This window comes from Pristis pectinata, chromosome 6, assembly GCF_009764475.1.
Source record: "Pristis pectinata isolate sPriPec2 chromosome 6, sPriPec2.1.pri, whole genome shotgun sequence".
NCBI classification, from domain to species: Eukaryota; Metazoa; Chordata; class Chondrichthyes; order Rhinopristiformes; family Pristidae; genus Pristis; species Pristis pectinata.
The window spans coordinates 98,428,997-98,443,843 of NC_067410.1; the positions used below are offsets into that span (position 1 = coordinate 98,428,997).

Below are 14,847 nucleotides of genomic sequence, written 5' to 3' on the forward strand. Positions count from 1 at the left end.
GCGGCAGCGACGAGCTCCTCGGGAGGAGGGATCTGCAACACGGTCCGACTGACGGTGAAGGATCTCAGCGAGGGAAACCCTTTCACATGGGACCTTTTCATCAGAAAGGTCTTGCTGGAGACTTGCAAGTTCGAGGTGAAGGATATCTACTGCCTCCAGGACTTCACGGGTAATGGATACTTCGACGTTACCTTCAAGCACCTGACAGGATGGCAGAAGCTGCTGCAGGACTTTCGGGAGAAGGGGAACAAAGCTCCGCTGTCACTGCTGAAGGCACAGCCACTCTTCACCCTCCCCACCCAGAAGGAATGTACAGTAACAATGCACATGTTTAATCCACATGTGCCTGTTGAGGACGTCCTCACCTTCCTGGCTCGTTACGTCGAGGGAGCGGGAAGCTGCGTCGACATCAAGGACCTGTTTGGGATCTGGACCAGCAAGCGCCAGGTGAAGGTCAAGCTGAGAGTGGACGCAAATGGATCCATCATCCACCCCCGCCCCCCCCCCGCCATGTTCGCCATCAGAGGGAACCGTGGATACATGGTGTACATGGGACAACCCAGGGTGTGTTGCAACTGCAACAAACCCGGACACGTGGCAGCCCAGTGGAGCGCAGTCATCTGCGAGAACTGTAAGCAGGAAGGTCACCAGACAAAGGACTGTCAGGAGAGCAAATGTTGCAACCTGTGCAGGGAAGCAGGCCACTTCTACAAGCCCTGCCCAAAACGGGCCTGTACCTACGCACAGGCAATAAGAGGAGTGCCAGCACCAACAACACCCCGAGGAACACCAACATCCCCCCACCAGGACAGTGGTCCCGGAAGAGACCGAGACCAGGGAGGGTGAGGACAGCCCGACCGCCTCGAGCTCCCAGCCCCCAGCCATGAACCCCCAGCCCCCTCCCCAAGAGGAGGAGTCAATGGAAGAGGGAGTGAGGGAGGGACAGGAAAGGGAATGGCAGACTGTGAAGAGGAAGGCGGCACAAAAGACACCACCCAAGAGACAACGGGCCACAGAAAACAAGGTTACCGGGAAGAAAAGACTAATGCAACAGGTGGACACCAGCAACCTCTCCTCATCAGAGGATGAAAGCAACAGCAGAAGCTGACGACAGAGGCAGAGGAAGCGGCAAAATGGAGGAGAGAACGTGGAAGAGAACCAACAGAAAGGAACAAGCGAGGGAACAACCCTGCCCATTGCCCCCCAGCTCCGGGAGACCAGCAGCAGCACCGCATCTGATGCAACCCAGCACCGGGAGAGGAAAGAAACTGAACCACCAGGGAAAGGAACAGGGGCACAGTCGGATCCACCCCCAGCGACACTACCGGCCTCGCCACGAGTGGCCCCACACCTGGGGGAGACCCCTCACAGTACCTGAGCCTGGAATTGGTGAGGGAATTCACCAAAGCTGTGGGCATGAGGGCCCAGGACAAATGAAAATCGACTGAGTAACTGGAACTGAACTCCAAAAGAGCCATGGAGATAAAACTGGCATCTCTAAACGTGCGCAGTGTGAAGTACACTGCGTGATGTGTTAACGCCTTGCAGTACCTCACCAAGGTCAAGGCAGACGTGACTTTCTTACAAGAGTGCGGGCTGCCACACCTCCACAACTATCGGAGGTGGTCGCGATGGTGGACCCATGGACTGTTGGTATGGTCGGGGGCAATGATTGTCACGCTTCCAGCCTGGGGATTCTGATGTGGGGTGGGGGGGGGGGGGGGGTGGCGCAACTTCTCAATCACCGAGGTCAGAGAGGTGGTTGGGGGGGGGGGGGGGGGGCGGCGGCTCCTTGTGGCAGATGTGATGTACTGGAAAACTCTGCTCCGGTTAAATAACGTGTATGCCTCGCCCGTGCGGAGCAAGCGGCTGGCCGTCCTCTAGCAGCTCCCACCGCTGCTGGTGACATCCCAGCCGGTCGTTCCGGCCGGGGACTTCAACCACATCATCGTCGCGACTGGACGATCCAGCAGTGCTGACAGCAGACTGGACAGCACCTCCAGACTCCTGATGGAAACGGTAAAGGATGCCAAGTTGTGCGACGCCTTCAGCACCCCTGCAGGTGGAGCACAGCCGCAACACACCCGGTCGAGGTCGGACGGCTCAGCCCGGTCCCGGATCAACTTCCTGTTCATGTCGGAGCCAATCACGGTCAGATCCACTGACGTCACACCGGTGTTCTTCTCTGACCACCGTCTCCTTCAGGCCTCCTGTCACCTACAGGAAGACCAGAAGGCAGGCAGGGAGACATGGAAGTTGAACGTGAAGCTGCTGACCCCAGAGAGCATTGAGGAACTAAAGAGTGATTACGCAGGTTGGAGAACTGTGAAACCCCTCTTTGACTCTCCTGTGCACTGGTGGGAAGCGACAAAGGAGAACATCAAGAGGCTCTTCATCCGCGGGGGGGGGGGGGTCCAGAAAGCAAGACAGAGTCAGAGGGGACTGCGCCAACTCCAGACAGTCTTGCAGCAACTCCTCCTTCTGCAGTCGAGGGGGGGTGGATGTGAGGGAGGAACTCCTAGAGATGAAGAGCCAGCAAGCCCAGCTCCACGCCTCCGAATCCTCCAAGATTATCTTCTGATCCAGGGTCCACTCTGTGGAGCAGGATGAAACGTGCTCACATTTCTTCTTCCAAAAGGTGCACAGGGGGGAGCTCTGTGATCCACAGCCTTAAAGGAAGAGGATGGCTCAGTAACATCTTCGCAGACAGACATATCAAGGATCTGTAGATCCTTCTATGCCAGTCTGTATGACACGAAGGCCACAGACAGCGCAGCCTCCCAGAACTTCCTGTCCTCTAGCATGAAGGTCTTAGATGACAGCAAGTGGGAGAGTCTGGATGAACCACTGACCCTGGAGGAGCTGACTGGCTCCATCTGTTCCTTTGAGTCGAATAAAACTCCCAGAAGCGACGGCTTACCAGCGGAGTTGTACTCGGCTCTGTGGGACTGGATGGGCCCGGACCTGCTGGAAGTGTATAACGCTATGCTTTGGGCTGGCAGCATGTCAGAATCCATGAGGAAGGGCACCATTACCCTCATCTACAAGCAGAAGGGGGAGAGGGAGGACATCAGAAATTGGAGACCCATCTCACTGTTGAATGTGGATTATAAGATCCTGTCCAAGGCCATCGCCAACAGGGTCAAGTCTGCTCTGGGACAGGTGATCCACCCGGACCAAACCTGTGCTGTACCTGGCAGGAAGATCTTTGGCAGCCTTGTGCTGCTCAGAGATACGATCGACGTGCAGGACAGAGGGGTGGACACCTGCCTGGTCAGCTTGGACCAGAAGAAGGCCTTCGACAGGATATCACACACGTACATGTTGGATGTGCTCTCCAAAATGGGCTTTGGGGAGGGAATCAGGAATTGGATCTAACTGCTCTACACAGACATCTGTAGCACAGTCCAAATCAATGGGTGGGAAACAGACAGCTTCCCCATCAAGTCTGGCAGCTGTGTAACAGAGGATTGTCTGATCTACGGGCTGTTCCCGGGGATGCACACAGAGACGGACATCAACTGCTGCTGGAAGGTCATCAACTCGGTGAAAGACGCCCTTTGGTCTGCCCGAAAATTGTTGGTCTCCCAGCACTGTGAGATGTCCATAGGGGAATGCTGCTGACTGGCACATTCCAGGCTGCAGGAGTACGTGCTGAGGGACACACTGAAGCTGGGCGCAGCCAGCGCAAGGGCTTGGTGGGGAAGGATGACAGTTTAGGGTTCTTCTGCCACAGGAGGGGGAGGGGCAGGGTCAGGCGAGGAAGCCCCTCAAATATTGTAAATATGGGATTGGGGTATCACCCCATTGGTGCTGTGTTTTTTTAAAATATAAAAAGGTAACACTAAGAATGGAACTGTACACGAATGTAAAGATTTGAACTGTTTTATTATCGTATATAATTTCTTTTATTATGAATAAAGTATATTTTGATTAAAAAAAATTGTTGTGTGGAAGAAAGCAAAAAAACAAAGAAATTCCCAGAATGAAAAGCTATATAGCTTCACTGCATCTCTGATACAAAGAATAAGTTTGAGTCAAATGCAAGATCTGTATGGCTCAGACAAGTAGCAGTCAAGGGCTGACTGAGTGGAGGCCTAGAATTTCAAATTTCCAATCCCTCAGGCACATAACTTGTGCCAATGGAAATCCTGTGGAAATTCAGGGTGAAGGATTTGCTTTTGTTGGTATCAATTATTTCTAACATTCAGACAGAAAAATCTTTTATATATGGTGCCTTTCACAAAACCACAATGCCCCAAAATGCTTTATAGCAATTGACATATTTCTGACATGTACTTTTAATGTAATAATTGCAGCCTCCAGTCTTTTCATGCAAGTTCTTACAGACAGAGATGTTATAATAAATAGACATGATTCAACAATGGTGTTTCAGGTATTGATGTTGGCTAAGACACCAGGTAGTAAGCTCCCATTTTTCAAAATAGTGGCATGGCATATTTTTCATCCAGAGGGTCTAAGGAGTCATGTATTCAACTGCAATACATCAACATTAATGTGGTATGTAAACCTGAATGTGCTGGGTTCCACTTTCAATGTTCCTTCAACTTTCTGATGTACATTTAACAAAGTGTCCTACATGTAGGAGCAGCTTGGTGACTCATAAATATCCAGTAGTTACATGGGTCCATATTAAATATCCAGTATTTTATATGCACCCATATAAACTTCTGGATATTTAAGTGTCACCAAGCTACTCCTGAACTTCAAGTTGGTCCCTTACAGCTGATCAGTGATGTCCTGTTCCCATGAATATATGGATGGTTTTATTACTTTCAATTTTCCAGCCATTTCCTAGCATTCTGCTAAACAACCAACTCCATATAGTGTAGCACATTTTAAACTAAAATTTCATTTTCACAACAATTTATAAGACAATTTTCCTATATAAAAAGAATTTAGATGCTATACTACATTACAATGTGTCACAGAAGTGCAAGTGCATTGCTGCTATACTGCTGATTCTTCACTTCTCTTTAAGCTTTGGCAATGGTTAATACAGACAGCTGAAAACTACATTCAGAGCAGAAATAATTATAAAAACTAATCAGTCAATAAAACTTAAAATAATGGAGTGAATAAAAATCAAAGTATAGAACAAATTAGATTAACTTGGGCAACAAGATTAGAAAGGATCACCAGGACACACAGTGTGCCATAACTGCAGTCTGCTGAAGTTGCAGATGACCAGTAATGTAGAACACAGTAATAGGCCCTTCAGCCCACCATGTCTGTACCAACCATGACTCCAACTAATCCCATCTAACTGCACATGATCCATATCCTCTATTCCCTCTTCCGATCAGGCAGAAGATACAGGAACCTGAGGGCACATACCACCAGGCTCAAGGACAGCTTCTATCCCACTGTGATAAGACTATTGAATGGTTCCTTTGTACGATGAGATGGACTCTTGACCTCACAATCTACCTTGTTATGACCTTGCACCTTATTGTCTACCTGCACTGCACTTTCCTGTAGTTGTGACACTTTACTCTGTATTCTGTTATTGCTTTTACCCTGTACTACCTCAATGCACTGTGTAATGAATTGATCTGTACCAATGGTATGCAAAACAAGTTTTTCACAGTACCTCGGTAGAAGTGACAATAATAAACCAACACCAATAGTCACAGATCCCCAATCAGAAAACTACCTCTTCTATGACCAGTCCAATTTTGAATCCAATTTAGCAACTCACCACGTGACTTAATCTTCTTGATCAGCCTACCATGTTGAATGCTTTACGAAAGTCTATGGAAACATCCTTTGCCATACCCTCATCAACCATTTTCGTCACCTCCCTAAAAAACTCAATTAAATTTGTGAGACAGGAACTCTCCTGCACAAAGCCATATTGACTATCCCTAATACGACCATGCTTTTCCAAATACGAGTAAATTCTGTCACTAAGAATATTCTCCAATAATTTTCTCATCACTGATGTAAGGTTCACTGGCTTAGAATTTCCTGGTTTGTCCCTGTTGAGCTTCTTAAACAAAGGAACTTCACTGGCTATCCTCCAGTCTTCTGGGACATAGCCTGTAATTTATACAATTAGGCAATACCAAAAAGGCAACATATTAGACAATATCCATGGAGGAAAAAAAAATACTAAAAAATAGATTGATGTTTTGACTGCACCCTTTCTGAAACATCAACCTGATTTTTCTGTCTAGAGATGCTGTTTTCCAGCATTTCCTTTTCCAAAAAAAAATTTACATGCAAATTAAATACAGTTTTCTTTTATCACATAAGATATCAAGACATGTTGAGATAAAGAAAAGGGTAGTGTTGGGTCCCTTGAAGAATATTAAGGTGGATAAGTCCCCAGGGCCTGATGGGATATATCCAAGGTTATCGAGAGAGACGTTGAGATTGCCGTGGCCTTGACCAAGATCATTGTGTCCACTCTAGCCACAGGCAAAGTCTTGGAGGACTGGCAAGCAGCTAATGTTGTTTTGTTATTCAAGAAGGGAAATAGGGATAATCCTGGGAACTATAGATCGGTGAGTCTCATGTCAGTGGTAGGGAAGCTATTGGACAGGATTCTTAGGGATAGGATTTATGAGCATTTGGAAAACCATAGCCTAATTAGGGACAATCAGCATGGCTTTGTGCAGGGCAAGTAATGTCTTACTAATTACTGAGTTTTTCAAGGAGGTGACAAAGGTGATTGATGAAGGTAGAGCTGTGGATGTTGTCTATATGGATTTTACTAAGGCGTTTGACAAGGACCCTCATGGTAGGCTCATCCAGAAGATTAAGATGCATGGGATCCACAGTGACTTGGCTGTTTGGATTCAGAATTGGCTTGCTCATAGAAGAGGGTAGTGGTCAATAGGATTTTTCTGACTGGAGGTTTGAGAGTAGTGGTGTTCTGCAAGGATCCATACTGGGACCTCCGCTGTTTGTGATTATAATGACTTGGATGAAGACACAGATGGATGGTTAGTAAGTTCGCAGACAATACAAAGATTGGTGCCATTGTGGATAGTGTAGAGGATTGCCAAAGGATACAGCGGGATATAGATCAGTTGCAGATATGGGCAGAGAAATGGCAGATGGAGCATAATCTGGCCAAGTATACTGTCACTTTACATTTACACTTTGGGAGATCAAATGTAAAGGTATAGTAGACAGTTAGCAGCAAGTTAATGATGTGCAGAGGGATCTTGGGTTTCAAATCCACAGTTCCCTGAAAGTGGCTGTATAGGTTGATAGGGTGGTAAAGAAGGCAAATGGCATGCTTGCCTTTATTAGTTGAGGCACTGAGTTCAAGAGTCAGGAACTTATGTTGCAGTTTTATAAAACTCTGGTTAGGTTATATCTGGAATATTGCATTCAGTTCTGGTCACCCCATTATAGGAAGGATGTGGAGACTTTGGAGAGGGTACAGAAGAGATTTACCAGGATGCTGCCTGGATTAGAGGGCATGTGCTATAAGAAGAAAGTGGATAATCTTAGGTTGTTTTCTCTGGAGCAGCAAAGACCAGACTGATAGAAGTTTATAAGATTTATGAGAGGCATAGATAGGGTAGACAGACAGTATCTTTTCCCTCAGGGTCAAAATGTCTAATATTAGAGGGCATGCATTTAAGACGAGAGGGGGCAATTACCATGGAGATGTGCGGGGTATTTTTTTTACACAGTGGTGAGTACCTGGAATGCAATGCCAGGGGTGGTATAGAAGACAAATATGAGAAGTATTTAAGAGGCTCTTAGATGGGTACATGTATATTGTAGAGGAAGAAGGGAAACGGACATTGTGTAGGCAGAACTGATCAGTTTAACTAGGCGTGTAGTTACTAGTTTAATTTGTTCGGCACAACATCGTGGGCCGAAGGGCCTGTTCCGGTGCTGTACTGTTCTATGTTAAACTTCGCTAGTGTTCTCATCAGTGGTGACATACTATAACTTGGGGGTGTAATTAAAACTGGAAAACATATCTTACATTGCAATTGTTAATACAAGACGTTAAAATACATGCAAAAAAAATCACCAGAAGTAAACAAATTACAGCTATTTAATACCGGGAACAGGACTTTCAGGTAGATGTAAAGTTCACATCCCGCAAACTCGCTTTATTGCACCAGGCCCATGCGACAAGTTAAAGTCAATTGAGTAGTTCAATGCGGCCTCGAGTAACATACTCACCGTTGAATTGGTAACTAAAAGCTGATAATAATCCTTGCTCGGCGGCGGAGCTTGGGCGCTGATTTCAAAAATCGTGCCTTGCAGTAAAGAGGCCATTTTGGACGCTTCTTATTGCCAGAGCAACGGCGTCGAATGTAAACAAGAGCAGCTGCGACTAGTTTTACTTTACTCCAAGTTCACGCAATGCAAATTCGTCAGAGCCTCATCAACAGCCCTCGATTGTGCTTTTACTTTGAAAGAAACGTTCAGCAGAACTGATTTAAACTATTTTTTCCCTCCCCACAGAAATTGACGTGTAATCGCCAACGTCAACCGGTCACTGTGACGGACAGTTCCCAGGACGGGGAGGGTCATGACCCCGCGCAGTGATACCCCTGAAGGTGGAGGAGCAAGAAGAGTTGAATAATTGTAAATATAGCGGATTACAGGGGTATTTTTTTCGTTAAGAAGGAAGGACATAACATTATTTCGCACTAGAGAAAATGGAAAAGGAAGCCTAAAGAATCAAGAAGAGGGAAGGCGCAGTTTTATTGCTGGAAGCCGTCACACGTATTTGTTTGGCTTGTGGGGCCGGGAAGGGAGTGACACCACCTACCACCACCCCCCCCCCCCCCTCCATCGCTCCCACTTGAAACAACGGGAAGGAGGCCCGGCGGTGGGGAGGGATACAGGCGCCGCGCAGGGTGAACGGGCGGGCGGGCCGGCTGGCCCAGTGGAGTCGCCGCGGTGGCCGAGAGTTTTAAGTAGAGACACTGAGTGAGCTGGTGGTAGGCTGTAGAATTGGAACAGACTAGGTAATAACATTTATTTCCAAAAGCAGCAAAGTAAAAAAAAAGAGAGGGGGGGAAAAAAGAGGACATTGTGAATCCTTTATCTGTAACGCAAAACATTTTTTTTTGTGAGGATTTTTGTTCTTCCCTCCCTTCCTGGCACCGAGAATGAATTCCTCAGCCTTTCTATCTCTTGCCAGGGTGTGCAAGGTCTCCCTACCCTTACCACCGCTTCTAAATGTTGCTTAAGTATTTGAGTACCAGAGGGTGGTAGGGCTATATATATATATATGTATACTATATGAGAGTGTTGATTTGTTTCACCTTCTGAAAGTGAGTGAGCACATTTTGGCTTCTGGTTCTTTTTTCCTGTTTGTGCGAGGATAATTGGAGGAGGCCTCTGGCTGAGCCTTGGCCAAGGAACAGAATAGCTACCTTTTACTTGTTGTCTCTTGAAGGTTTTTGTTATTTCGGAAGTGGGTTATTTTTTTAAAAAATGACTTTGGATTTTGTTTTGGGGAGGAGGGAAAGGAAGGAGGGGGTCTGCAGAGGAAGTTTATTTTAATTATTTCCTCTTTCTCCTGCCCCCCCCCTTTCCTTCCCAGCAGCACTTGGTGTTTGACGTTCACACATCCGGCGACAGCTGTAACTCCGACAGCGGGGATTGATGCTGAAACACAGGCCTGGACGCTGACACCCCACTGCCTCCCCCTTTTCTATAGTCTTTTTTTAAAAAAATGCCTTTATGACAAAGGAATAGAGGCAGCTAATCTTGAACCTGACAGTAACTCTAGCTGCTTCAACCCACTCCCTGCTGATTGTTGGGCTTAAACCCCACTACGAGGTAGGCCGCTTATAACCATCATGAACGCTCTGAAATAAAAGACCTGTTGTCTAGGCCTGATTAGTAATATTTTCCATGGACCAGACTGGAGTTACAACAATAACCCCATTCTGCGCGCAGTAATTTTGTCTTCGTGGGTTAAAGATGTACTTTGAAAAGCAAGTTGTACATTTACAGCAAAGAATAGTGGTGGTGCTTTGCTGCGATGTTTATCGTTGAAAAAAATAAGTTAACCATTTTGTTACTACTATGGCGGTACAGTAGCTGTATTGTGTAGGCCGCAAAAGTAAACAGGAATGGCCAACGCATTACGTATCTCCGTAAACCCATTGTCTGTCTTAATTCAAAAAGACTGTAATATGTTTAGATTATTTACCGAAACTTTTATAGAGTGCCTAAAGTTCGTACCATTTCATCAACGTCTGTTCAAACCCTGCAACGGCCTTCATTTCTCTGCATTTTGTTAAACAAGTGAGTTTAATTCGGTCTAGGAAGTCTGCGTGTTTTGCCACGAATATTTGTAAAATAAATATTTTGAGAGCGGCATCGCCATCGAATCTGCATTAAATGTTCAACCTCTCGAATTTTATCCACAACTTAAGTTATTCTAAGAGAGCTTAGGTTTTTGGTATGGAGATGTATTTTTCTTCCTGCGGCTGGATTATTGACAGTAAATTGGGGGGGGGGGGGAATAAAGCTAATGTTTAATATTCAGATTTAAGGCATGTTACTTTCTTAACTTGAAGACACTGGTTTTACAATAAAACTTTCATCCATCCTAGAAAGTAAATTGCTTTTCCACTCACTTTTGTAGAGTTTTGAATCCAGAGGAATGTTGGCAAAGTATTTTCATTAAGCATATCATGACTAAGTTTGATCTGACTTCACTAGCAGTTCCATGTTTAAATCCTCTTGTTTATTAGGGGTGGGGTAGTGGTTAAGTATTGGAAGATTGTATTTGAGTCAAAAGCCTTGGTACTTAATTGGGAAAATGATCATTAAATCCATGTTGTGAAATTACTTGCCTGTTGACAGTAGTGAAACTTGTATTATTGGCAAGTGACTGATGGACAACTTTTCTGTTAAAGCTTAAGTCTCATCTTTTGAAGGAATGAGTAAAGCATATTGTTTTATTGAACATCATGATTTGAAGTAATTAATAATTCCTGATGTAGGTATTCAGCTTTTTTTCCTCGTAAGAATTTAATTGATTCCAAGATTAGATGTGTGGTTTGCTTTATGCACCTCAATTATAGATGGATTTACCCATGTAGATCTCTTTCCATTAGGTGTGACAGTGCTTTTCACAATCTCATGGATAAGCAAGAGATTTAAAGTGGTTTATTCTGGATTTCTGGTCCTTTATAATACAAGAATATCTTGTATGAAATTAAAATTGCATGAATACCTTGATGCCAAATGAAATAATGACCACAAAAATTAACAAACGAATCCCTACGCTGATTATGGTTATCTGCAAATAAATTCTATTACAGGTGTTTTCTTTAATTGTGGGAAGTGTAGTTCCTTGTATAACTTAATTCATGTTCCTGGAGATATTTTTGACTCTACCTAAAATGAGAGTAAAATCAAGTCATTAGATATCTTTAGAGAAATTAAAACATATTGTTCATTGTTTAGTAGTGAGTACGTGTACAGTTTTTTTTCCATTCTCATCTTACTCCTGCACCAAAAGACCAAATGACAATCATTTCAAAAAGGTTAAAATGGCTGCAACTTTTTCTATGCTTACAGGTCAGTTTCACGTGATGTTCCTGCTCAGGGTGCATTGAGGGTTATATAATCTGGCACTGATGTCCTTGCACAATTTGTAAGTAAACAGGGCTAAGATTTGTATTGACAGCCTGAAAGCAGATACATTACATTTTAATGCCGAATTTTTGGAATTTTATCAGTTAGAAAGTTGTTTAATGAAGAGTTCAATTTGTCTGCAGTCTTGACAATCAGTGGTAATGGGTGAAAAATTTGAACCCAATGCTGTTTTGCTGGTGCATAAATATAAGATTAAACATGATTATTGCAATTGCCATCTTGTTTACCAATATTGTTAATTTGGTTTCTTGGAACTGTGGATCACCCCCTGACTCCATTTATATAATGTTAATTGGCCTGAACTTGGGGAATCTTGTGTTGAATCTAATTTTAAAAAAATGGTGAAGCCTCTAATTTTGTTAAAAATACTGGCATTATCTTTCATTAAAATTCATAATCAGGAATAATATCTGACAGGTTACCCTGTTCTAAAGGGCTGTTGAAGGTCCATCTGGCCTGGAATTTGAGGATGTATGGAAGCCAAAATATAAAGGAAGGCTTTAGGATCATTTGGCATCTTATTAATCTTGTGTTTCTAAAATATATCATAATTAAGTTAATTGTTTTGAGGCATTTCAGTCATTGCTGAGCAAAGCCTTAAAACTACTTACTGGGCAGATAATAGCTGAAGTAAATGATTGTAGATAGAAACTAAAATTATGGTCATGGCAATGGACTCATTCAGATCTTTGGAGGCTTGCTAAGTGAAATATATTTTGAATCTGCACGGAATCGGTTCTTTTATTTCTATATGCAGAATTGACGAGTTCAGTTACATAAAATGTGGCCACTAGCTAATTTGAATGAGACAAATCTTTTGAATTTCTGCAATGCATAGTACATGTTTGCCTATTTTAGCCCCTTTTGTCTCTGTACTCCAAGACACATCATTGCCAATTATTTTGTTCTGAAGCACAATCATTCTAGTTTTTTTAGGGCAATGTGATAGTTTGAGTAGCAATATTCCACATAAATTACAAGGAAATGGCTGCCTGTATTTGCTTATGGATAAGTCTGGTTAGGGACGCAGGAAAATCCCCTGATCAATTTCAAGAGAATGCCAAAGAATCCTGTCTGAATGTGAAGAAGCAAGGTTATGCAGCAATTCATTGGGTGTAGACAGGTGTAAAATGACAATGAAACTTAGTTGTGGCTTGAATTTGCAACTTTTTTAACTGACATATGAGTGTCATTAGTGAGGGAGGGCCATCAAATAGAAAAGTCATTAATTGGGAATAGCAGAGCCCAGTGCTTAAGTTATTGTTTTTGATGGTAAATTTATAGAGAACTGCAGAAACTAATAGTTTAGTACATGTCTCTTTCTCCCAGTTTGGTGATAATTACCAAGTATCTTGCAAACTGCTTTTGATTTTTGTCTCCTAAATGTCTTCAAATCTGTCATTTTCATCTCCATTTTGTTTTTTTCACTGATGTATAAATGACAGTGGTATTTATATAAACCAACACATTTGATTTTTGAATTAATTCCCCTGTGGGGAAAACACTTGTGTATTTTCTTTTATGCTATATTTCTGGTGGTACTTCAATTGCTTCAGGGTGCTTGCAATGTCTGCCCTGGTCCCCATAATCACAAAAGTACAGGAGCAAAGCAATCACAAAAGCAATTCAATCCATTCTTCGTTGTCCTGAAACTAAAAATTGTAATGGATACAGCATAGGCTATGAGGCCTGATGACATCTTGGACAAAATGCTGAATGTTTGTCTTCTGTAACTAGTTGTACTTCCAGCCAAGCTAATCCATGGTTGCTACAGTCCAGGCATTGGCCAGAGAATGTGGAAAATTGCCCACATGTTCCTAACCATGAAAAGCAGTACAGATCTAATTCTGCTAATTAATGCTCCATGAATGTACTTTAATCATCAGCAAGGTGGTAGGAGCTCTTGTTGGCTCAGTTTAGGTTCTGTTAGGTCATGTTCACTCCAGACATAATTACAGTTTGGGTGAAAGAAAGTAGTGAGCGCGATAAATGTTGATATTAGGGCAGCACTTAAATGAGTGTAGCATTGCAGAAACTTGGTAAAATTGAAGCCATTACAGTTCAAGGGGCAAACTCAACACTAGCTGGACTTGTTCCAAGCATAAAGGTTGTTCTTGAAGGCTAGTCAATTCAACTTAATTGAAATGCCTCATTTGAAAACTTGAATAAGAGCCAATGGTTTTAAAACTGTACTGAAGTATCACATGTTACATAAACAGTACTTATCAAGGAAATGTTTCATGTGGACATGGTATCATATGATGAAATTAGAAATAGGTCATAAAATGCAATGAAATATTTGATAATGAAAATAAAAGATTTTACCTTGAGTTATGCATAATTGCATAAAAGAATTTGGAGACTAAAAGATATTAAAGCATAATGAATTAGGCTGCTATTGTGAAAAGATGATTGGAAAACTAAAGTAACATCTGTAGGAAATGAGAAAGAACCAGTTGAGGAAACTTGATCTGTCAGCTTAATGTAAGTACCAGAATAAGAATGGAATTTATTAATGAAGAAGGGGTTTAAAAGTATAATCTAGACAGCATAGATTTCAAAGTGGAAAGCCTTGGTTAATCAACCTCATTGCATGCTTTGCAGAAGTAGAGTATATGGCTAATGCAGTAAATGCAATTTCTATATTTTTCAAAAATGTTCCATAAGGTAATACACTGAATTAATAGAAGAGCAAGTGGAAGAATGGATAACTAGCTGACTTAAGGCAAGGAGTGTAAAGGGGAGCTATTCATAGTAGTAGTAGAAAAGGGGAATGAATGAGTAGTTTCAGGCCCATGCTTTACTATTTGTATTAGTGCTTGCAACTTTGAACTGAAGAGTATGATTCAAATGGCACCAAAGTGCCTGAATGTGGGAACTAGCTAATATTAAAAAGGATTGCAACAGATGCAAGGATGCATTAAATAAATTTCAATGGTCAGATCATTGAAAGCTTTCAAACATGTATGAGGTCTTGTTTTGGTAAGAAATATGATATCCCTTTTTTTTCCTGAAAGCAAGCATCTAAATGTGGTAGAGAATCAAAGGGATTGGAATTTCAGTGCACTGATCATAAAATAGTGAAGCTCTGCTCTGCAGCTAATTTTAAAAGAGAACCTAGCTTTGGGATTTATTGGCAGAGAGATGGTATTGATAGTTAGCTTGTACCATACCTTGGATAGACACATTTGGAGTAATGGACATAGTTCTAGCCTAAATTAT

The 14,847-nt window shown here is 42.9% G+C and overlaps 2 protein-coding genes across 2 annotated transcripts in view; one reads left to right on the plus strand and one right to left on the minus strand.

Annotated features, from left to right (window-relative positions):
• LOC127571116 (F-box only protein 36-like) overlaps window positions 1–8,298 on the minus strand; it is a 38,048-nt gene extending 29,750 nt beyond the window's left edge. Inside the window, exon 1 of the mRNA XM_052017187.1 lies at window positions 8,179–8,298. Coding sequence (XP_051873147.1) covers window positions 8,179–8,274 — 96 coding nt within the window. The 5' untranslated portion in view covers window positions 8,275–8,298. The remainder of the gene's footprint in view (window positions 1–8,178) is intronic.
• Window positions 8,299–8,449: 151 nt separating this feature from the next.
• Window positions 8,450–14,847, plus strand: part of trip12 (thyroid hormone receptor interactor 12) — a 107,638-nt gene continuing 101,240 nt past the window's right edge. Inside the window, 3 exon segments of the mRNA XM_052017189.1 lie at window positions 8,450–8,586; window positions 9,554–9,792; window positions 11,548–11,623. The gene's annotated coding sequence lies outside the window, so the exon portion shown is untranslated.